This window comes from Myotis davidii, unplaced genomic scaffold, assembly GCF_000327345.1.
Source record: "Myotis davidii unplaced genomic scaffold, ASM32734v1 scaffold167, whole genome shotgun sequence".
NCBI classification, from domain to species: domain Eukaryota; kingdom Metazoa; phylum Chordata; class Mammalia; order Chiroptera; family Vespertilionidae; genus Myotis; species Myotis davidii.
The window spans coordinates 3105492-3130932 of record NW_006300048.1 but is presented as its reverse complement, the minus strand read 5'-3'; the positions used below and the strand labels follow the sequence as shown (position 1 = coordinate 3130932).

General features: G+C 38.8%; 1 protein-coding gene across 3 annotated transcripts in view; it reads right to left on the bottom strand.

Moving 5' to 3' along the window:
* Positions 1–1209: 1209 nt before the first annotated feature.
* The window catches only part of POLH (polymerase (DNA directed), eta), a 27319-nt gene continuing 3087 nt past the window's right edge, over positions 1210–25441 (bottom strand). The window contains exons 2-11 of one of the 3 annotated variants that reach the window (XM_006776386.2): positions 24811–24951; positions 24441–24575; positions 20384–20601; positions 13879–14048; positions 11306–11409; positions 9753–9872; positions 9007–9130; positions 8276–8341; positions 3877–4046; positions 1210–2549 (exon numbers count right to left, since the gene is read on the bottom strand). In XM_006776386.2, the coding sequence (XP_006776449.1) occupies positions 1658–2549; positions 3877–4046; positions 8276–8341; positions 9007–9130; positions 9753–9872; positions 11306–11409; positions 13879–14048; positions 20384–20601; positions 24441–24575; positions 24811–24947 (2136 nt within the window). In that variant the 5' untranslated portion in view covers positions 24948–24951 and the 3' untranslated portion in view covers positions 1210–1657. Of the gene's footprint in view, positions 2550–3876; positions 4047–8275; positions 8342–9006; positions 9131–9752; positions 9873–11305; positions 11410–13878; positions 14049–20383; positions 20602–24440; positions 24576–24810; positions 24952–25441 lie in introns of those variants that run through there. The other 2 variants (XM_015572174.1, XM_015572175.1) reach the window with 2 other exon arrangements.

Sequence of the window (25441 nt, the reverse complement as noted above, 5' to 3'; positions counted from 1 at the left end):
GAAAGGACCATGCACACAGTGAATACTATCTTTTATTAGATATTTAACTGCAATAAAAAAAGGAAACTATTTTTGGAGGAATAAATTTTCTGTTAGACCTAGTGGTTTTCAAATATTTCCCCCCATCTTCAAAGTAAATACAGATCCCCAGTTTATAAGATTAAAAAGCAGTTGGTTTGAGTGTATGTGTGGGAGGGGGGATATGTACACCATTCTCCCTACTTCTCTACTACCCCCACCACCAAACGCAATTCTTCAGTTTTTATATATTTTTTATTGTTGATAGTATTACAGATATCTCCCATCCACCGCCCTCCCCCCCCCAATGTCTTCACTACCCTTCATCTTCAGTTTTATTCAAGGTTCCCCCATATCAGAAAAGCTGACTTTCCACATATAAGAACAGAGCTAAGAATACAGTACTATAAACATGGACAAGTGCAAAAAAGCTACAATAATTGAAAACCCTTAAGCTAAATAGTCATTTTATTAGGAAAGAGATGAACACACCAGTGACCCTGAAGGCCCAAATATTACCCCTTAAATTTGTACTTTAGAATTTAAGTAAATGCTCTCTACAAACCTGGCTGGTTGTTGGTATCTTCTAGATCAGTACTTCTCAAACTTTAAGATACAGCCTGAGGAATCTTGTTAATATACAGATTCTGATTCAGTTGAGGTGGGGTGAGGCTGAGATGATTTTAACAAGTCCCCTGCCCTAGCTGACTTGGCTCAGTGGATAGAGCGTCAGCCTGCGGACTGAAGGGTCCCAGGTTCGATTCCGGCCAAGGGCACATGCCTGGGTTGCAGGCTCGATCCCCAGTAGGGGGTGTGCAGGAGGCAGCTGATCAAGGATTCTCTCTCATCATTGATGTTTCTTCTCTCCTTCTCTCTTCCTCTCTGAAATCAATAAATATATACATTACTTTTTTAAAAGTCCCCTGATGAAGCTGCTGCTCCTGAAAAGCACATTCAGAGTAGCAAAGGTCTAGAGCTGATCTAGTTCTGATCATGACTTATCCAAGTCATGATTAAACAGAGTTCCTGAAGTGGTGCAGTAACAGTCTTGTACGTTAGGACATGATGCAAGAGGTAGAAGGGCCAGTGGCTAAAACTGTTTATCATACAGTTTGCTTGTATGAAACTCAGTATTTACTGAGTGACCCCTGTCACAGAGATAAGGGGAAATTTTCTAAAAAACTTTTTTTTACTCCGTTCCTTTTCTGTGCTACAGTACTTTAATCTTCAGTGACCTGTAAGGCATTATTTTATTTTGCTCATTCTCTCAGGGTGAGGAAAGGTGAGGAAGGTGACTTGCTCAGCGCCATATACTTAGGAGGCAGAACCAGGTTTGGAACCAGATCTCTGAGGCTCCAGGTCCACACATTTTTACCTATATGACTGCCTCCCTAAACACTTAGCAATTAAAAACTGAAAGCAGTTGTATCTCTGGAAGATGAATTTTTACATCTCTGTCAGCAATGAAATCAGGATCCATGCCGGCGAAGAGATGGGAGCCTTAACTCAGCATTTAAGTGCATTATTTTTCTTACAAAATTTTTTATAAAGTTATGAATTTCCTTGAAAAGTGAACATATTTCCATTTCCCAGGTTATAAATAAAATATTAAAACCTTGTAGCAAGCCTGAGGGCAGCACTAGTGTGTTAATGGCTTAAAAAACGATTCCAATGTCTGCATGCCCTCAGGCCTAGGGCGTTTATTACTGGAGGCCAAAGGACTTTTGGGATTTCTTTTGCCTTGAGGAGAACTGGCAGGAACAACCTGGGGGTTTGAGGAGTGGGGCTGCAAAAAGGATTTCTGCAACTCCAGTGCAAAATGGTAGTCCATATGTTCCGGCATCTCCCACACAGGTACCAGACCACCACACTTCTCACAGGACACTTGATCCTCAGCAGCCAGAAGACTCGGGACAGTGGTTGTCTTCTGAGCCCCCTCCAGAGCAGACTGGGGAGTTAGAGGAGCAAGCCCACTGGGGCTGTTCTGGGCCAAATTCATCTCTGCAGGAGTCGCTTTACAGGATTCTAGCTTCAAAACCTCCTCACAGACGGGGGCAGAATCTGGACATTCTGCTGGAACATTGTTTAACTTTTTAGGACTAGGCTGTGGATTTTGTGGAGGGAAGGAGATGGAAGGATTATTAAGCTGTTTCTGCTTCAGAAGCAGACTTTTCTGCTTAAAGAAGGGCTCGATTCCTGTAGTATGGCTGGTCTGGAAAGGTAATGAGAGCTTGCGTGGTGAGTTGTTTTTGAGGGCCTGGGTAGTGGCAGTGGGAGATGAAAGTGAAGCTTCTTTGACTTTCTGCTTTTCTGCGGCTTTTTGGAAAAAGGATTCCAAAGGATTGGTTGCTTTCTTAGTGGCTGTCACCATAGGGCCACTTCCCTGGGTCTTACTTTCTGGGCTGGTAATTGGTACCTTCGGCAGAGGACTTGAGTCGTTACTCAAGAAGACGGTGATGTCTGTGCAAGATGAAGGGGCAGAGGTAGAGAATTTGGTAGCACAAAGGAAAAGCATTGTGAGGGGAGGGGACCTGTATGGAAAGAAAAAAAAAACAACAAGATTAGCACGAGGTCACAGATTTGAATTATAAGTGACTGGGATTCTGATTCTGCCACAAGAGGTAATTATTACTGCATTGATTCTCAAACTTTAGGGTGTATCAGATTAATGTAGATACAATAGACCTGGGATAGACAGAGAATTTGCCTTTCTAACAAGTTCCTAGATGATGCTGATGTTGCTGATCTAGGACTACATCTTGAGAACTGCTGACTTGGTGAACCAGTCACATATGTGTAAGTTGGATCCCCTGACAGCTACATATTACTGTTTTCATACGATACTACTGCAGAGCTGCTGTAATTCAGGGATAGGGCAAGAAACTTTACTTGGGGTAACAAAGAGCTTCAGAAAATTTAGACAGGAAAAACTTTTTAAAAAAACCTCTCACCCATTTTGTTTTTAAAAGGGCACCACCTGATACTAACACTAACAGGCTTTCTTTCTTTATATTTCTTTTATATTTTTATTGATTTCAGAGAGGAATGGAGAGGGAGAGAAAGATGGAAACATCAGTGATGAGAGAGAACCATTGATCAGCTGCCTCCTGCGTGCCCCCTACTGAGGACTGAGCCCACAATCCTGGCATGTGCCCTGACTGGGACCACGAATCAAACAGTAACCTCCTGGTTCATAAGTTGACTCTCAACCACAGAGCCACACCAGCCAGACTGGAATACTTTTTAAAAAATGTAATAGGCTGTTAAATAGTTAAAGGATTCCAACATTGAAAATAGTATCTGGATAGTAAATGAACACCATCCGATCATATATTTGGTTATTTTTCATGACTGACTATAGTTTATTTAATATGACATTTGGTATTGTACCATGGAGCTTGTAACTTAGTTTGGATGCTAGATAGAGATTATCAATGAGCGTGGGTTTCATTATCAAGGAAGATGCTTTTAAGATAGAAAAATCAAGTAGTTGAGAAAGAAGTTCCCAAGTGTGCTGTGTTCTTGAAACGTTAATTCTGTACTCCCAAGTGCAACTGGTCATTCCCCTGACTATTGCAAATGATACAGGTAAGGATAGTATTGACTCACTCTGTCTCTCACACCTACCCCTGGGAATTGGATTGCACCAAGTGTAGGCAAAGAAGTTGCGGCTGAGCTGTCTTTTTGCTGGTGTTTCTACTGTGTTTCTCTCCTTTGTGCATGACTATTGCTCTCGGTAATAGGTCCTGCTAGCCAGAGTCACAACGACCCCGGCTGGAAAGTTTATATTACCCACTAATTTTAGAGCAAGACAGGGTATAAGTCTCTTCTGAAAAAATGAGCTAGAAAGAAACTCACCATTCGGTTTGGATTCCTGAAGTATTACAGTTCCTGATGGCAGCAAATGCGTCGTGGCTCATCTTGTGAGCATCGTAGCGGGTAAGGGCACAGCAGCGGCGCAGACTGCTGAGACGTTTGTCTCCTTGTACACGAATGCTCACAGCCAACTGGGTGGCTACCCGGTCATTCTGTGGGTATAAAAGGATTGAGACCAGAACTAAAGTTACCGTGAGCATCTGGATTCTGTATACTGAACTGTGTGAGAGAACAATAAAAGAACCAGGGTGACAGAATGGTTTGGAAATAGTCAAGTTTAATTTGAAATTAAAAAAAAAATTGTGCTATTTTGGTGGATAAGAAGAAATTAAAGATGATACAATTTGGATGATTATTAGGATATCTAGGAAATTTTGACAGGTGATGCGAAGAGGAGAGAATAAATAAAATGGACTCTCCTGATTGTTCTTTTTATGGTGTCTATGCAGGAAGATGATAACAAATACCTGTAGTACTATATTCTATCTTGTGGCTGAAGGAAGAACTCTTATAAGTAACTGTCTTGAATGGAAGATCCAAGCTAGGATGTCAAGATGGAGTAGTGGATTTGTTCTTTAATCTGCTCTGATGCTTAATAAGAGAGAAGTTTTCACTAGCACCCCCTTCTTACAGCCCATCACTAGAAGGTACAGTGTAGTGAGCCTGCCTCCAGACAGCAAGATCATTGGTTCATTTTTCTAGTGAAGTCTAAGCATCTGAATGCTCCTGCTGCAAAGCAAACTAAGAAACAAAGGTCAAGTGGCCGAAATATAAGAAGGTAAAACGTCTATTACTGGGACCCCCTCAAAATTCAAAGATGTTACTGAGAAGGAATACCTGTAAGGCAAACAAGCCAAGAGTAGCAACTATTTGGGAGTAAAAATAGAATTTTGTATTTTTGTATACTTTGAAATACAAGTCCTACAGATTTGTATATCTTTAAAGAATACACATTGGCAATTATAAAAGGAGTCTGTTGACTAAACCATTCAAGTATAGCTGAATGCCTACTTCATATAGGCAGAGATAATAGGGTAGAACAAAAGTCCTTCTCCTCATGGATTTTTTTTCTTTTTTTCTTTTTTTGTAGAGAAAGAGAGGAGGGAGAGAGAGAGAGAGAGATACATTGATGATGATGAGAGAGAAACATCAACATCGATCAGCTGCCTCCTGCACATCCCCCACTGGGAGTTGAGCCTGCAACCAGAGCTTGTGCCCTGACTAGGAATTAAACTGGTGACCTTCTGGTGCATAGGTTGACACTCAAGCACTGACTGAGCCACATCAGCTGGGCAGCCCTCATGGCTCTTATGTTGTAGTAGGAGCTACAAATACTAAACAAGTAGACCTGTAATAAAAGTGACTACAAAGGGCTATCAAAAAAAGCATAGTAAGGCAGAGAGTGCTGGAGGCTGCTGATGTAAGAGGGTAGCTGAGAAGGCCTCTTCGAGAAGGTGAGATTTAAGCAGAGACCTAAATAAACTGTGGAAGCAAATTTTAAGAATATAAGCAAAGCTTCTGCAGGCTCAAGAAAGTACAAAAGTGCTAAGGTGAGAATTTGCTTGTTGTGTTAAATAAAAGGGAAGGAAGCCAGTGGAGCGGAAACTAGAGCAGAGTGAGTAAGGAGGAAAGGATAGGAGATGAGGTTAGAGACGTAACCAGAGACCAAATCATATCGGTCATTATAAAATGAAATAAATCCACACGAGACTTAAGTGTGAAGGGAAACCACTAGAATATTTTATTTTATTTTTAGAATATATTTTTATTGATTTCATAGAGGGACAGAGAGAGATAGAAACATCAGTGATGAGAGAGAATAATTGATCAGCTGCCTCCTGCACACCCCCCACTGGGGATCGAGCCCGAAACTCAGGCATGTGCCCTTGACCAGAACCCGGGACCCTTCACTCTGCAGGCCAACCTTCTATCCACTGACCTAGGGCTAGAATATTTTAAAGAAAAAGATATGATCTTCTATGTCCAGAATTCTTTGGGGATAAAGTCCTTTTAAGCTTAAAGACAGATTAATTTACAGGCATCCCTACCTATTGAGTTGCACTGCAAAGTGGGAAGAAAAGTCCCAGAGACTTAAACTAGTAGAGATGAGAACGAGGCGACACCTAGTGGGCAAAGTCAAATAGTCTCACAACAATAAACTAGGATCATACCCCTCTTTATTAACTGCAAAGAACAAACATTCCCCAACATTCAGCTCAAAGGGGGCATACAGGTAGTTTTGGATAGTTCCTGACTGTATACAGTTGACATGTATACATTTTGAAACTCCCAGAAGTTTCAAAAGGGAAAGGCCTATCAAACAATACCATCAGGAAAATGAAAAGAATACCCAGAGAATGGGAGAGAAAAATTTGTAAGTTATATATCTGACGAGATTTATACTCAGAATATAAAAGTAACTCCTAAAATGCAATAGATAACCTATTTAAAAAATGGGTAAAGGACCTCACCAGACATTTCTCCCCAAAGGATAAGAAAATGGACAATAAGGTTTTCAAGTGAAAACCACAAACTTTATACCCACTAGTAGGGCTAAAAAAATAAAATAAAATAAAAAGACAATAACAAGGATATAGAGAAATTAGGACTCTCTTACATTGCTGGGGATGTAAAAGAGTGCAGCAACAGCTTCAAAATGCTAAACAGAGTTACCATGTGACCCAGGAATTCTCGGTATTAATTATATAGGAGCAAGAGAAATGAAAACCAGATGTCTATATAAAAATCTGTAAATAAATGCTCTTAGCAACACTATTATTCATAATAGCCAAAAAGTAGAAACAACTCAAATATCCACTCACTGATGAATGGGTAAACAAAATGTAATATCTATACAATAGAATATTCATTTATAAAACGGAATAAAATAATGATACATGCTACAATGTGGGTGAACCTTAAAAATATTATTTTAACTTAAAGATTTCAAACCACTCACAAAAGGTCACATACTATATTATTTCATTTATATGAAATGACCAGAATGGTAAGTCTATAGAGACAGAAACTTAGTGATTGCCTAGGGCTGGGGGAATACCTGCTAATAGGTATAGGATTTTTTTTGGGTGATGAAAATGTTCTTGAATTGATTGTGGAATAGTTGAACAACTGGAAAATACTAAAACCACTGAACTGTACACTGTAAATGGGTGAATTTTTTTAAACAAGTGAATTTTATGGTATGTAAAATATACATCAATAAAGCTGGTTTTGGTTTTTTTAGGAGAGTAGATAGAAAAACAAATCATCAGATGTCAGGTCTTTGACTTAACACTGTCTCTAAAACGGTTTTCTTAAAGTCCTCACCCAAGGAATGAGTATATTATTTCCACTGAATTTTAGAGAGAATGGAAGGGAGGGGGTGGGAAAAGCGAGAGATGAGAGAAACATCAACATGAGAGACACACTGATTGGTTGGTTGCCTCCTGCTTGCGCTCCAACCAGGTGGCCAGGGATTGAACCTGCAACTAAGGTATATGCCTGCAACTAAGGTATATGCCTTTGACTGGGAATTGAATTCAAGACCCTTAAGTCTGTGGGCTGATGCTCTAACCACTGACCCAAAATGGCCAGAGCTAAAACTGTTTTTGTTGATTTTAAAGAGGAAGGGAGAGAGAGAAACATTGATCTGCTGCCTCGCATACACACCCCGGCCAGAGATTGAACCTGAAACCTAGGTATGTGCCCTGAACAGGAACTGAACCCACAACCTTTTGGTGTTCATGACAACACTCCAAACAACCAAATCACCCAGCCAGGGCAATTGTCAGTACTTCTTTGTTAGTACTTCTTTGTAAATTATTGGACTATGTTTAAGTCCAATAATTTACAGTCCAATCTCTAAATGTCCTGCTTAATGGCTCTGTACTCTGATAAAGATCCACTGTATATTCAGGGCTTCAGAAGTAGTCAGATAAAGAAATACACAAAGCCCTGGTTGGGTAGCTCGGTTAGTTAGAGCATCATCCCGATATACAGCAAGGTTATGGGTTCGATCCCGTCAGGGCACATACATGAAACAACCGATGAATGCATAAATAAGAGGAACAATAAATCAGTGTTTCTCCCTCCCCCCTCCTCTCTAAAAATCAATACATTTTTTGAAAGTTAACAAAAAAAGGACATACTCACAAAAGTTAGAGGCAAATGGTAATGAGGGAGACAGGAATATCAGGTCTTATGTTTACAGATCCAGGCTTTTGAAGATCATGTTGACTTTTATGGAAGCAGGTAAAAGATTCCTTAAAAGTTCTTAGTTGGTATATTTTTGTATCTTTGTTTCTACTCCAAAAGGTAAGATATTTAAACTGGTATGTTAAATCCCAAAGCTCACCCAAGGAATAAAGAAAGAAAATCTTACATCATTTCGGTCCTTTGTTAGTCTCTCTTCTAGTTCCTGGGCTAACTGCAAAAGCCACCATTGTACCTAAAAAAAGTATTGATATTTTAATCTTTCATTTTAAAATTGTAGTTTATTGTAGAACTAGATGGTAGATTTGTTAAGCTCTCCCCCAAACGTAAGTGTACAAGAAAGTTTTCCCTATAACCAAGGGACCAACAGTCATAGAAATGTTCAGTACTCTGACCTGCCCTAGTTATAATTTTTCATTTTCTTTTCCTGCTGGCATGCCATGAAGTGAATTTCAGGCATGTTCCAGCTCTGAGAAGAAAGAGGAAAAAAAAAAAAAGACACAAACTTAAGACACAATATCCTAGGCCTCCCAAGTTTTCACCTACTATTTTATTTCTTTTCAGGAGGAAAACAATGAAAAAATAATAAATCACATTAAAACTAGTCAATTTTCAATACACACAAAAGAACTCTATTTACTTCATACTTTACAGCATCAAGTTTCCATCTAACTTGTTAAACTTCTGCAGTACCCAAACCTAACCCCGTGAGAGAGGCAATGTTCTGCCAAGAAGACCAGCCTAAAGGGGGTGCTGTCATGAGCAGCACACGTTGGGCAGCTTGATTGCTCTACATGTGGAACTGACATCAAGATTTTGGAAGCATAATGTGCTGGTATATGGGCAGCTGGTGACCGTTGGTTCTGGCACCCACAAAGGAAAAAAAAAAAGCCTGCTGACCTGTTCCCGAGTAGCCAGAGCCGTCTTTCCTGGGAAGTTCTTGCTGCAGCCAATGGTTTTGGGTATTTGCCTGGGTTTAACCGGATCATGTTCGATCCCACGGCACATGGCATATAGCCAAGATCTAATAAAACCAGCCAAAAAGTTTAAGGTGAAAACAAATGATTATTCTTATTAAAACAAAACAAAATACCTATATTATACTATCCTTTTATCACCTTCATGAAAAAGGAAACGTTTGTCCAAAATTAAGTATACCTTACCTCTAACAGAATCCCTGCCCTTTTCAATGAACTCCAGTGCAATATATTGCCAAGGAGAGGAATGCTGGTTACGCTTTTCAAAACCAAGTCATTATTTGTATTTTTGGAAAAGTGCCAAGCAAGCCACTGATTTATATCCCCAAGTTTTTTGGTACTTACTAAGCCTAAATACAAGGATTTTAAGTGAATATCAGCATCTTAGCTTACATAGATGATGTACTTGTATATATCTAAGCTTCAAAGTAACAGTTCCCATCAACCTATTTAGGTACATGAAAAAACTACTCTAGACTGACAAGGCCATAGTTATCTAATTTTTTTCATAGTTATCTAATATTTTGAAGCAAAATGACCAATAAAATTACCACAAGGAGCAAATGCTAACCTAAAGGTAGACCTAGACTACTAAATTCTTTGGTCTCTATTTGAACTTAGTATTCTCATAATAAGAGTTATGATTGAAAAGTATTAGGAATCACTTACCCATTCTTCTCTCCAAAATGACTCTGGAGCTGGGATTCAGTGAACTGGGTCAGTTCACCCATGTATTCTATCCCCAGGATTTCAATGACAGAGGCCCCGAGTTTCCCTCCAAGACTACGACTAACAAAAAAGACAAAGATTTATAGGTCACATCCTAAATATCTATTTAGCAGCAAAGACATTTTGCTTGTGTAAGTAGCTCTCCAGAAGTTTCAGGGAAAATAAGAGCATATACAGGTCCTGTAGAATATTGATATCTAGTATAAGACTAGATGATTCTGGGAATTCAGATATTCTGGGAGTTAGGACCTGGGAAGATTAACAATAGCAAAAATAAAAGGGCAAAGTCATTAATTCGTCATTAAGGCAATCATATAGCAAACTTTCAATTGTATAGAATCTACTGTCCCATTTTGGGATTAAAATTAACCTAAAGATAGGTCTAGACCTTACTAAATGCAGCCCCCAAACAAATCCATAGCTAAAAGCTTTTATACTTAAGAATAAAGTAAAAAATCATCAGCCTGGCCTTAGAGGCTTCCTATAATCTGTTCTCAACTGACCTTTTCAGTCCTGTTTCCATCACTTCTCCTCCTTAATATTATCCAGCTAAACTAGTTTATGTCCCAGTTCACTAAAAAATACCTCATACTTTTTCCCTCTTTGTGTTCAAATGTTGTCCAAATCACTATTGCTCTTCTATTCTCATCTGACTCTCCAAATTATGCCAAATCCCATGCCTCTTTCATAAATCCTTTTGAAACTACTCTTCTATGAACTTTGGTAACTCCCTGTACAATTCATTTAGCAATCACATACACTCTCATGATAACACTCTCACAGTTGCTTTGACCTGTCCTATCTTGTCCCTTCAACAATATTATAAGCCCTTGTAAAGGACACACAATTGGCAGGCAAAACCTAGATCAGTGAAGATGAACCTTTTGAGCTTGGCATGTCAGCATTTTGAAAAACCCTAACTTAACTCTGGCGCTGTGTCACATTTAGAAATTTTTTGATATTTGCAACCATAGTAAAACAAAGATTTATATTTTTGATATTTATTTTATATCTTTAAATGCCATTTAACAAAGAAAAATCAACCAAAAAAATGAGTTCGCGTGTCACCTCTGACACACGTGTCATAGGTTCGCCATCACTGACCTAGATATTCACTTTGTTTGGATTCTTTCATGCCTCAGTTTGGGAGCAATTCAGTAGCCCTGAATACCTTGATATGATATTAGAAGAAGTAGAACTCCTATTTATTTTGTTATTTAGTAACAGATTTGAATAAAAAGTCTAGAGGGAAGTTAAACATACATCTAAAAATCAGTTCATTTTTGAAAATTCAGTATTTAGTATCTTCCACAGATAATCCAGAATTGATTTTGTTAAGGAAAAAAGTCTGTGTGTTTCTCAAAATTTTGTTATCTCCCTCCTTAGTACCTATTTCCCATGGTTCCAATCCTTAAGGAACAGAAGAAACTACAACCAGAGGAATGCCTTCAGATATCTCTGAGTGAAATTTAAGGCGCTCCCCAAATACTTACATTTTGTTAATAGGCATGTGGCTGAAGAGTTGTGGGACTGACCCATGTGAGACCAGGGTCTGGCGGTTGGGCTTGTGTAGTCCACAGGCCAGTTTTGCCAGAACCTGGAGGATGGAAAGTGTAAAAACCTCATTGCTGTCAACACCCTCACAGAAAACTGGTGAATATTAACATACACATACACATGCAGGCACAGCTAAGGGCTGTAACTAATGGTGTCCACATTAAAAACAAAACCAGAAACTCAACCTCTCTAAACACTGGTTGGGCACAACACCCTTAGTGGAAAACATGACCCACCATCATTATCCACATAGTTCTTTCCAGATCTTCCATTATCGGTTTTCCTTTAGTAATTTTCCACCCCCGTCTCCCACTTCAAGAGGGTAAAAAGCAGAGAAACTGCAGAAGAAACTTATGATGCATTTCTTAACGTGTTCATATGAAAACGCTGAAACAAATTTGTTTTACCCATTTATTTACATTTTTTTAAAAAATATGTTTTAGAGAGAGAGGAAGGGAGAGGGATAGAGAGATAGAAACATCAATGAGAGAGAAGCATCATCAATCAGCTGCCTCCTGCAAGGCCCCACAGGGGATTGAACCAGCAGCCTCTGGCTTGGTTCCTGGGTTAATGCTCAACCGCTGAGCTACACGCCAGGCTATTTACATTTCTCTTTTTCTTTTAATATATTTTATTGATTTTTTTACAGAGAGGAAGGGAAGAGATAGAGAGCTAGAAACATCGATGAGAGAGAAACATCGATCCGCTGCCTCCTGCACATCTCCCACAGGGGACGTGCCCGCAACCCAGGTACATGCCCTTGACCGGAATCGAACCTGGGACCTTTCAGTCCGCAGGCCGACGCTCTATCCACTGAGCCAAACCGGTTTCGGCTACATTTCTTGATTAATGGTTAGTCCATAGTCCTGGATTTAATACATATTGCCCTAATTTAGTATCTCTCATAATGATTGGGCTCAGAATCATCCTCCAACAGTAAACATTTTATACTATGCACAGAACTTCAAAATGAAACAAATTTAAATCCTTGAGAACTCTTTCAAAGAATAAGGTACTTCAGGGGTACCATATCACAACTTAAATTGCTGGGGAAAGTATAAAACGATTCTTTAAGTTTATTGGAGGGATTCTCTGGAACTTTTACTGGGCAATACTTAGTCTGGTTTAAATTATTACATTGGGACTTTTCTTTTCTTCCACCCAAGCAGAAAAACAAACAAAACAAAAACACCCAAATTCTTCTGGGTAGTTTGTCAACTTCCCTCTTATCGGAGTGAGGGGGGAGAAGGTAGTAACCAATACTCAGCCACTGCCCAATTATTGAGCCTAGTCAGAAGGGGAAGAACACCCCAGGCCCTCACTGAACTTTAATCAGAAAACCAGTTACTCTGCCCCTGGATTAAAAGTGCCCATATCCCATAAATCAAAATAGTGTTCAAATTAATAAAACTTTACTCTTTCATTTCTCTTATTAGGAATGGGGGAATAGGCAAAGCATAAAACACCTAGGTCACTCCACATAAGAAATGAGATACTGTAATAAGCCCTGGCCAGTGTGGCTCAGTTGGCTGGTGTCAGTCATACACTGAAAGGTTGCCGGTTCAATTCTGCCAGGGCACATGCCCAGATTTTGGTCTCGATTCCCAGTAGGGGGTGTACAGAAGGCAGCCCATCAATGTTCTGGTCTCACCTTGATGTTTCTCTTTCTCTCTCCCTTCCTCTCTCTCTAAAAATCAATTTAAAAATCTAAAAAAAAGAAACTTGAAAGAAATCAGATAATACTGGAATATTCTGGAAATAAAAAGAAAATAGATTCAAAGACTAGCCTCCTACTTTCTAGATAGTTCAGTCATTAAGGAAATACTTTGGATGCAACTATATAAATAAGCATTTTCTGCAAATTTTTCAGCTTGCTTCTTTTTTAAATTATTTTAAATTATTTTTTATTGATTTCAGAGAGGAAGGGAGAGGGAGAGAGAGAGAGAAACATCAATGATAAGATAGACCCACTGATCAGCTGCCTCCTGCATGCCACCCACTGGGGATGGAGGCCCCAACCCGGGCATGTGCCCTTGTCTGGAACTGAACCTGGGACCCTTCAGTCCTCAGGCCAATGCTCTATCCACTGAGCCAAACCAGCCAGGGCTCTTAAGAAAGTACATGTTCAATATTGATTCTCATGTTAAAGAATTACTTAGGCTTTTATTTAGTCCTCAACATGAATTTTAAATAGAAACCCAGCCAGGCTCAGTGGTTTGAGTGTCTGGTTTGATTCCCAGTCAGGGCACATGCCCAGGTTGCCAGCTCGATCCCCAGTAGGGGGTGGCAGGAGGCAGCTGATCAATGATTCTCTTTCATCATTGATGGTTCTCTATCTCTCTTCCTCTTCCTTCTTCTCTGACATCAATAAAAATATTTTAATAAATAAACAAACAGAAACCCGCTGCAAAGTATATATGTAATGATTTCAATGCCCCACTCATCTCTATCCGTGCTGTATTAAGGACAGGATCTATGTTTCTCTTTGAAATCCGCCATTAGCCTTCACCTTATTGTGTGAGATCCCAGCTGAACACTGAAACCCAGTCTGCCTCTCGATGGCTGCTCTCATTTCCTCCACAATCACTGCTCCCACGGTGAGCTGTAGGTCTGGAGAGGGGGTGTTATCAAACTGAAGGGAATCAAGCCATTGCGATAAGCCTTGTTTTCGCATCTCCTCTGAAAAAGTTGAGAGGTCACATTTAGAAATTTTTTTAAATCAGAATTTTATTTGTGTTATCTAATGCAGAAATGCTTCAATTTCAGGTACTTTAGATACATGTAGGTTTTCACAGAAATGGCAGCCGTTTTAGAAGACTGGTACTTACAAGAGAGATCAATTTCTAATGAAAGTTTAAAAAACAAATAATTTTGTTTTTTTCTTTTATTCCTCATTATTTAGTTATTTAGTGAAAGCCCACTTCAAAATATTTCACATATCCATCTTAACCCATCCTATTTTATTCAGGTTTTCTTTATTCATGCCTTCTACACAGTCTCCACAAATTAAACATTCTCAAATACCAATGTTATCAATCTTAAATGCCTATTCAAAATTGTCATTGACTTTCACACTTACAAAATAATCAACTCTATAAATTGGCACTGACAACTGTCTGCCTTTTTCTTTTCTTTTTTTTGTTTGTTACTCACCTGGGAATACTTTTTCCATTGGTGTTTAGAGAGAGTGGAAGGGAGGATAGTAGGGGATGGGGAGGAGGGGGGGGAGGGGAAACATTGATTTGAGAGAGATATTGATTGGTTGCCTCCCCCATGCATCCTACCCAGGGCTGGGGATGGAACCTGCAACCCAGGTATATGCCCTTGACTGGGAATTGAACCCAAGACCCTTTGGTGCACAGGCGAACACTTTACCCACTGAGCAACACCAGCAGGGCCCATCTGCCTTTTTATTTATTTATTTTTAAATATATGTTTATTATTTCAGAGAGGAAGGGAGAGATGGAAACATCAATGATGAGAATCATTGATCAGCTGCCTCCTGCACACCCCCCACTGGGGATCAGGCCCGCAACCTGGGCATGTGCCCTTGACAGGAACCAAACGCGGAACCTTCAGTCCACAGGCCAATGTTCTATCCACTGAGCCAAACTGTCTAGGGCCCACTGCCCTTTATTTTTTAAAAAAATATATTTTATTGATTTTTTACAGAGAGAAAGGGAGAGAGATAGAGAGTTAGAAACATCGATGAGAGAGAAACATCAATCAACTGCCTCCTGCACATCTCCTATTGGAGATGTGCCCGCAACCCTGGTACATGCCCTTGACCGGAATCGAACCTGGGACCTTTCAGTCCGCAGTCCAACGCTCTATCCACTGAGCCAAACTAGTTTCGGCAGGCCCACTGCCCTTTAAATTTATCTTCCACTAATCCCAAATTTGTTATATCCTTAAATTTCCTGAACATGCCATGTTTCTACCTCAAGACATTATATTCTATCTCCCTACTCTTACTCCTTAACTCTGTTCTGTTCTCCCCTTTGCTTAAATAAATCTTATCTGTACTTCAGGGCTTATCTCAAGTCTTATCTATCATGAGATCCTCTTCAACTATTCTAGCTAACTTTAGGGTGTCCCACGAAAGTCCTTTAGCTCTTATATGCAACAAGTCTAGCATAATTGTTAAAAGAACACATTCCACAGTCAGGACCGATTCAAATATTGGCTTCACAACTTATGATGTGACTTTGAGCAAGTTACATAACTCTCTAAGCTTTGGTTTTATTGTCTATAAAATGATTGTATACTGCACCCCATAGAACACTAAGTATAACATCCAACCATTTATTAGTATTTAGTAATAGCTTTGTGAAACAAGATAACTTACTGAAATTGTGGGGATTTCTGGACTCCTTTTCTTTTTTGAAAAATTTTTTTATTGAGTTCAGAGAGGAAGGGAGAGGGAGAGAGATGGAAACATCAATGATGAGAGAGAGTCACTGACTGGCTGCTTCCTACACACACCCGAGTAGGAATGGAGCCAGCAACCCGGGCGTGTGCCCTGACTGGGAATCGAACCGTGACTTCCTGGTTCATAGGTTGACGCTCAACCACTGAGTCACGCTAGCCGGGTTCAGTGATGTTTTTGCTGACCTAGTTTTCCACATGTATTATTAACATTCTCTGATAATTTCATGATTTTAATGCTATTGCCAATAATATTGCTTTGAAAATCTCAATTTCTCATTTTAAAATTTTAGTATATAGAAATGCAATTGATTTTTAGATTGACCTTTCCCCTGTAACCTTTCTAATCTCACTTATTTTATTTTATTTTTGTGGTGGTGGTGTTTTTTGGTGGTGGTAGACTTTTTAGGGTTTTTCTACAAGCATGGTAATGTCACCTGCAAAGAAAGTTTACTTTTTCCTTCTATTTCCTCTTCTGTCCTGAATGGACCATCTTGTACTTCCAGTACAATGTTGAATAGAACAGGCATAAGAGTGAGCATTGCTGACTTGTGCCAAAACTTCGGGCTTAGACTGATAAACCTCTAGCTAGACTCCACAACTCCAGGGACCATAACTACAAAAGAGAAATAAATCCCTTGGAAAGCTGATTAGTGCTTTCCAAGCTCCATCAGGTTGTTGCCAAAATTTATCATTTTGCAGCTTGTAGGATCAAGGCCCCTGTTTTCTTGCTGGCTGTCAGCAGAGGGCAGCAATCAGAATCTAGCCATGGGGTCTTCGTCAAAGGCCCTCTCATAACATGGCAGCTTACTTCTTCAAAGTGAGCAAGGACTCTTAACTTCTAAAACTTTTACCTTTGACAGTTTATTTATGATAGTTTATATTAATACATCAGTTTCATGTCATATGCATTCAGAAGCTATTTAATATGTGTTTAGAAAAAAAGAAATTAATACATCACTGTTTCATGTCATATGCATTCAGAAGCTATTTAATATGTGGCCCTGGCCAGTTTGGCTCAGTGCATAAGAGCATCAGCCTGCGGACTGAAGGGCCGCAGGTTCTATTCTGGCCAAGGGCACATGCCCAGAGTTGAGGGCTTGATTCCCTGTGGGGGGCGTGCAGCAGGCAGCCGATCAATGATTCTCTCTCATCATTGATGTTTCTATCTCTCTATCCCTCTCCCTTCCTCTCTAAAATCAATAAAAATATATATTTTTTTTAAAAAGAAAGAAATGAATTAAGAGCAAGCACAGGAGGAAAGAACAAATGAGTTACTTAGTGAACACAAACTAGTTACAAAATGGCCCTAAAGAGAAATTTTTTACTCTGGCAATTCTTCAGTACTATTTTTAAGTAATCCTACTACTTAAACTTTCCACACACACACACACATAACTGTTTCGGAAACAGAAAATACCAAGTTGCAAATGCAGCATGGTTAGCAGGACTGCCAACTTTGAACCCATTAAGAATCAGAATGGTAAAGGTTATATGTACTTAGATCAGCTAATTTCTGTTATCAGTTTTTTGTTGTACATATCAGATGAAGACTCAAGAATATGACATGCAATCATAAACCATTCACTAGACATTGCAATATTCTGAACTCTATAAATAATATATCACTGAATCTGAAAGCTTAATATTTAAACTGGCCACATTAAAGCAACAGATACCTCAGACTTCTTTATAAACACTGTCATTTTTAAAAAAACATATATATTTTTTATTTCAGAGAGAAAGGGAGAGGGAGAGAGAGAGAGAGACAGAAACATCAGTGATGTGAGAGAATCATTGATCGGCTGCTTCCTGCACACCCCACAATAGGGACTGAGCCTGCAACCCCGGCATGTGCCCTAACCAGGAATTGAACCATGACCTCCTGGTTCATAGGTTGACATTCAACCACTGAACCACGCTGGCTAGGCAACTAGCATTTTAAATAAAAATGTATATAGATAAGAAAGATAAGTCTAGAAAAAAAAGGAGCATGTCCATTTGAGTGAATATTTGACCACCAGCAAAGGTATGTTCCATCATCATCCAGAGAGCTGCTCAATGAGTATTAGCCAAAAACCAATGTAATTTATAGTAAAAGTTCTTATTCTGAGGTGTGTGGGTTTCAGTGGATCTGTGAATCTCCTGAAAACTGCACACTAAATTGTCTTATGTGTATATTTGTTTTTCTGAGACAAGCAAGGGTGCATAGCTTTCAACAGATTTTCAAAAGAGTATGCAGCCCTCAAAATAAAACAAAAAAATAAAACAAAGAACCAATGACTAAAGCATTATAAAAGAAATTTCAAATGTTTACTTAAATAAGCTACACAATAAAATGTGATACACACACCCTGGCTGGTATGGTTCAGTGATTGAGCATCGACCTATCAACCAGGAGGTCACAGTTGGATTCCCTGTTAGAGCACATGCCCCAGTAGGCAATGTGCAGGAGGCAGCAGATCAATGATTCTCTCTCATCATTGACATTTCTATCTCTTTCTTCCTCCCCGTTCTTCTCTCTGAAGTAAAAAACATATTTTTTAAAAGAACGTGATACACAAAGTTAAGACCAAGACAACCTTCCTTATTATGATCATTACATTTCTGACTTTGGTCCTAGAATAATAAAGAAATCATGCCCTAGCCGGTTTGGCTCAGTGGATAGTGTGTCCACAGACTGAAGGGTCCTAGGTTCGATTCCTGTCAAGGGCATGTACCTCAGTTGATCCCTGGCCCTGATCTAGGTATGTGTGGGAGGCAACCAATTGCTGTCTTTCTCTCACATCATGTTTCTCTCTGTTTCTCCCTTTCCCTTCCACTCTCTCTAAAAATCAATGGAAAAATATCCTTGGGTGAGGATTAACAAACAAACAAAAAAGAAATCATGACATGTTTCATCGTCAAATGGTTATGTACCACAACTTTGCCTCTTTGAAGCAGCACATTTTTATTGTACACTCTATTTCCCCTATAGAACTAAAGGATCTGCAGACTCCAGCTTGATAAACTCTCCTATATCAGGATCAGAGAATAAAGTGATTTCTCAATGGTTATTCCCACAGGCTTCCCTAGATAGTTCTACTACCCTTCAGCACAACATGTTAAAGGCGTATCTTATTTTAAAACATGAAACCCTTTGGCAAATTAACCACTGTAACTAGAAATAAGCTAAACTCTCTTGGAGGTTTTCCTGGAGAAATCTATATTATTTCTACAAGTAATAACAAATTGCCTTATTTTTACCCCCAAGAAGTTAATTTGCTACACATTTGTATCCAGACAGTTTCTTTTGACTAATGTCCAATATTTAAAGTGGTGTTTTTTTTGTGTGTTTTTTTTTTAGTGAAAGAGCTCTTCTGAATAAGAACAATGTTACAAAATAATAGTTTTAAAAGTACATGTTACAAATGAAGGGGAGAATAGATACACCGTTTTGAATATAGCCTTGATCAATAGTACTAGAAAATGTCTATGAAAAATGTCTGAACACCCTGATTAAAAGCTTCTAGATACAGAAAGAATTATTTTCTCTGGGAAATCCCACAGATTTCTCTTTTCATAATATTTGATTAAAAATGTAAGACCCAGATTCTCTTAGGTCTGGTATTTAGAACCACCATAATCTAATATTACCACGAAAGCAAATATTTTATTGCCCTAATTTTATTCTAGTCTAAGAAAATATTTTTAACCAGCAAGTACATTTTCTTTTTAAAGTATTTCATGCAAATTATAAGTTTTTGCCGGGTAGGTAAAGCCGGGTTACAGGCTAGATCCCCAGAAGGGGGTGTGCAGGAGGCAGCCAATGATGCTTCTCTCTCATCAATGTTTCTATCTCTCTATCCCTCTCCCTTCCTTTCTCTCTAAAAACACACAGCTATACAGACAGAGCTATAAAATCAACTATTTTCTTAATTTTGAGAGAAAATTAAGAAAAAGAATGAGCTCTATAAATATAATACTCTAATTAAAAAGCAAAAATGTAAAAAGCACATACACAAAGCAACATTGTATAATTATAAAGACATATACATACTTAAGAAGATATGCCAAATACCAATATATTGGTAGGTGCAAAAGGATATATGAGGTCAGGAGGGAGTGGGAGAAATCACAATGAAGGGAAAAAGAAGTAAAATTAAATGAGAGAGGCCTTTGCATAGCTCATTGACAGTGTGCTATGAACTGATTAGAAATTTTGAGTGATTCAACTCCCGGTACTTGGGGTCTCCCTTAAAAATAAATTCACCCTTCTTTTGATAAAGAAACCAAGTTACAATAATATAAATTAACTTTCAAAATGATGAAAGTGCTCAGTCAGACTTCTATGGGTAACTCTATGGGTAACTTCTATGGGTAACTCTCATATCTGAAGAGAAACTTGATTTCATACAGAGTCCACGCTTTTAAACATCCATATACCTGGAAAGATAAGAGAATTTGCATATCCTTCTATGTGAGTCCTTGTGATTCATTCAGGTTGTAGTTTAAGTTTCCTTTCAATCAATCCAAGAAGTATCAGTGTGACCAAGCAAAGCAGGTTCCAAAGGCAGGAAGCAGAAGCAAATGATGCTATGAAGTACCTTTCTGGATTGTCCCTTCTGCTGTTGTAGAGCCTTGGGGCAATCCTTCAATGTAGGTGGTTGGCAACAAGTCTGCTGAGATAGGCTGACCTTGTAGCTTTTGCAGTCTCTCTTGTACAGCACTGGTCAGGTCTACATAAGCTTCATCAATGCTGGCACGTTCAATCACAGCAAAATGAGACATTACCTCCATCACTTCCACACTGGCTTCCCGGTACCTAAAAAGTATGATTATACATGTAGGCACTAAATGGAGGCAACATTGAGACTGTGGGCCACATACCTCCCTCATAATAGAATAATAATATACATAATCAGGGTAAAAACTCCTTAACGAGAAGACTGGCTTGTCAGAGACTAGATAGTAACCCAATTGATAAGTCAGAAGATGGTCAATAACAAAAGCAAGGAAAAAGAACCATGAAGGCAGACATTTGTAGTGCAACTCCAGCACACCAAGGTAGAAAGCTTCTAGACCAGCAGTTCTCAATCTGTGGGTCGCGACCCCTTTGGCAGTCGAACGACCCTTTCACAGGGGTCGCCTAAGACCATCCTGCATATCAGATATTTACATGACGATTCATAACAGTAGCAACATTACAGTTATGAAGTAGCAACGAAAATAATTTTATGGTTGGGTCACAACATAAGGAACTGTATTTAAAGGGCCAGAAGGTTGAGAACCACTGGTCTAGACCATGAACATATCTGTGTGACAAGTATCTCTCTAAAGAGAAAAGCAATGCTTCAAACTAGTTTAACTAGAAAATATTTTACTATGATCATCTACTATTCCTTTTGTTATTTTCATATAGTATTCTATATGAAATACACCCACATAGTATTCTGCTTTGACCTTTGTCTTCAAATAAGAGGTAACTTATAGGGAACACTACACTGATTAGTGAACCCAAGTATCTTGTCTTTCTCAGGCTGGTATTTTTATTTATAAACTAGCAAAGTGACGTGTGGATTTTATATTTGTTTGATTAACATGTGAGCTGGTTATTGCTACACACACACACACACACACACACACACACAACCAATAAAGTCCAAGCACTTCTGAATATACTAACATTCAAATTATCAAGTTGAAGATAAGCTCCTAGAATGTGGTAATGTGTCTGGGCAGGCAGACACCCTCTGTTAGGGGATACAAATCTCACCATATACGTCTATTCAAATCCTAACAAGCAGCTTTTCTGGCTAATGTAGCTAGTTTTCTAGGCAATATGTGGATGTTTTCTTTGCTTTGGACTTGCTATGGAGTTTAAATAAGTTCTTTGTTCCCGTTGAACCTATTTTATTTATCATAAAAATGAAAACATTTGCACTTCACCAAAACATCTATCAAAACTGGTATAATTATTGTTCTAAAACATTCTCAAATGAAAGAATTAGAGAAAGACAGCTTTTTTTCTTTCAGTCATTATTTGGGCTGGAGAGAGGATAGTCAGACTTCAAATAAAAAAGAGCTCCATGTCAACCTATGAATCAAGAGGCCATAGTTCAGGGCACCTGCCCAGGTTGTGGGCTGGATCCCCAGTAGGGGGCGTGCAGGAGGCAGCCAATCAATGATTCTCTCATCATTGATGTTTCTATCTCTCTCTTCCTCTCCCTTCCTTTCTGAAATCAATAAAAATATATCAAAAGAGAGAGGCCCTAGCTGGTTTTGCTCAGTGGATAGAGCATCTGCCTACTGACTGAAGTGTCCAGGGTTTGATTCTGGGCAAGGGTATATGCCTGTGTTGTGGGCTCAATCCTTAGTAGGGGGCATGCAGGAGGCAGCCAATCAGTGATTCTCTCTCATTGTTGATGTTTCTATCTCTCTCTCCCTCTCCCTTCCTCTCTGAAATCAATAAAAACATATTAAAGAGAGAGAGAGAGAGCGCACACAGTACACTCACCCACAAACAGAGCAAGGAAAGGACAATTGAAAGAATTTAAACATTTATTGATTGATTTGAGAGAGAAACATTGATTTGCTGTTCCATTTATTTATGCATTCATTGGTTGATTCTTATATGTGCCCTGACCAGAGATTGAGCCTGCAGCCTTGGTGTATTGGGATGATCATCTAACCAACTGAGCTACGTGGCCAGGGCAGAGCAAAGAAAGGATACTCTATTGCAGTAGTTAGTGTTCCTTCACAGCCTCTTAAGCAAATTACTCCAAAGTATTTTTAAGAATATTTAATAAACTTAGTGTATATACATTTCTGCAAATCATATTTTAATTTTTATAATCTTGTATCTCAGGTCAATTATTAAAATAACAATTTTAAATGATCAAGTCTTAATAATTCTCTGGCCTATAAATTCTCTCCTGAATTTTCTAAAACTGCCTTTCAAAAAGTTTAAAGTTGGTGGCATGGCCAAAACTGGTTTGGCTCAGTGGATAGAGCGTCGGCCTGCGGACTGAGGGGTCCCAGGTTCAATTCCGGTCAAGGGCATGTACCTGGGTTGCGGGCATATCCCCAGTGGAGATGTGCAGGAGGCAGCTGATCGATGTTTCTCTCTATCGATGTTTCTAACTCTCTATCTCTCTCCCTTCCTCTCTGTAAAAAGTCAATAAAATATATTTTAAAAAAAATAAAGTTGGTGGCATGTGACTTTTTAAAATCACACTCTGAAGTCAACTATATTTCTGGGAAATTACATTATGTCCACTAGCTAAATTAATTTTAATTTATGATTAAAGTATTAAGCTCGGTCAAATCTATCTTTTCTGGTGATAACTTCAATATGTGGTTGGCTATGACACTCTACCTTTAGACTTCCAATTCACAGGTGAATTCAGGAATATCTCAAGTCCCAAGTCATAGCATGATCCCTACACATCACACCACACAGTATAATGTAGTGTGAGAATGTGGATACTGGAAAGAGAAAAAAATTCAGTCTTCTACTTTTTAGCTGTAGGAACTTATTGAATGTCTCTAAACTTCTTTCCTTGTCTGTGTGTGGGAGGGTGTGTGTATGGGGGGAGAGTACTACTAAAACATACCACATAGCAATGTGAGATTTAAGAGACATTGCCTATGGAGAGCTTAACCCCTTCCCCGGCAGAAACGTGTATACTCGTTTTCACAAAATGTTCTTTTTCAGTCGTCGACGAGTATACTAAGAAAATATGGTAAAAAAATATGGTTTATAGGAAGACGAGTTACAAACTGTTTTCATAACCAGCATCAAAAATACTATATAGAACCAAAATAAAAAAATTAGTCTGAAAAATAAACGTTTTTAACAAAAAAATTGTTGGGGAAGGGCTTAACCTGGTGCTTGGCATATGACATAAGCTCAATGCATACTATTAGGATTATTATAATGGCTTGGGCTTATACCTACCTCTAACTTGGCTATGCTTATATATGTCTCCCATTCCAAACCTTCTAAAATTTGGAAAGAGACAACTCAATTCAAAAACAGAGAAGGTAATCTCCTTTGAAACCGTTTCATTCTGGCAAATAATTCTAGATATTGCACTAGAACAGTGGTTCTCAACCTTCTGGCCCTTTAAATACAGTCCCTCATGTTGTGACCCCAATCATAAAATTATTTTCATTGCTACTTAATAACTGTAATGTTGCTACTGTTATGAATCATAATGTAAATATCTGATATGCAGGATGGTCTTAGGCGAGCCCTGTGAAAGGGTCGTTCGACCGCCAAAAAGGTTGCGACCCACAGGTTGAGAACCACTGCACTAGAATGTCAGTTTGACTAAGTCTTCTCTGGTAAACTCTTAGTTTCACAGTCAATTTAATTACATCAAACACTTCAGACTTGGCCTGAGAAGATATAATTTGATATTAAGTTTTAAGTATAACAACCCATTTTTAAATAAGAAACTGGAAGGATGTCAAGGCAGTAATTATTATAGGTTATAATGACTGAACTGTTCCTGAAACAGTATCATAGAAAAGTTGGCTGACCAAAGATAACTTTTTCAGATGTTATTTACACAAAACAAATTTGAAAAATCAGTTCCTAGCCTCATGGAATAATATTTCCAACCCTTCCATTCCCCTCAAATCATCTTTCCTTCTTACTTGGTGAGGTTGGCTTTCCCACGAGACTCACGAACTTGTGCCAGAAGAAGATCTGGGCATAACTTCTTAGCATCATCTGCCCACATGTTTCTGGTGACTCCAAATGCACGAGCTTCATAACTCACTGCAATTATTCTAAGGTTACCAAAAGAAAGGGACAGAAAAATATTACCTGACACAGGCACAAATAATTAAGATTTATCATGAATAGGCTATACATATAATAGTAGAAACTTTTTGGCCACAGATGCCACTATTTCATTTCAAACACAGCAGTTCAGACATCTCAAAAATGCCTAGCATAGGGCCATGCATTGCATTCTTACAGATTAGAACAGTAGTTGACAGTTACAATAACTATGATGCATACCCACCACCCTTCCATGATTTGTACTGCACGACTGCACAAGGTTTATTCCTCAAGTGAGGATTTTGCCGCTGCTCCACTTGAACAAAAAAACAGTCCATGTCCACTAGAGCAACTACCCGGTCCTGTCCATTAGCCATTTTCCTGTAAGACAATATTTTATAGACAGTTAAAAAGAGACCTAATCTAAAGTGCCAAGGAAAACTGTATTTCCATTCTTTCACCACGAGTATGAGAGCAGAGAAACTACCGTATTTGCCGGCGTATAAGACGACTGGGCGTATAAGACGACCCCCTAACATTTCCACTCAAAATACAGAGTTTGTTATATACTCGCCGTATGAGACTACCCCCTCTTCCACACACCTTCCACACACCAAATAAAAGGTAAAACAATATCAGATTTGATTTTAACATTTTAATTTATATTCAAATGCTTATGACATGCAGGAAAACTGTCACAAGGCTGTATGTAATCAAACATATACATAAAACAGTGCAAGTTTATTACCGGTAAACATACCGGTAATTCACTAAAGAAAACACACTCTATAGACTGGTACCGTAGATGCTTCTCAGGAACACAGGCAAGCAGCCCACAACCTAGAGGGACTGTCAATGATAGAAGAAAGAT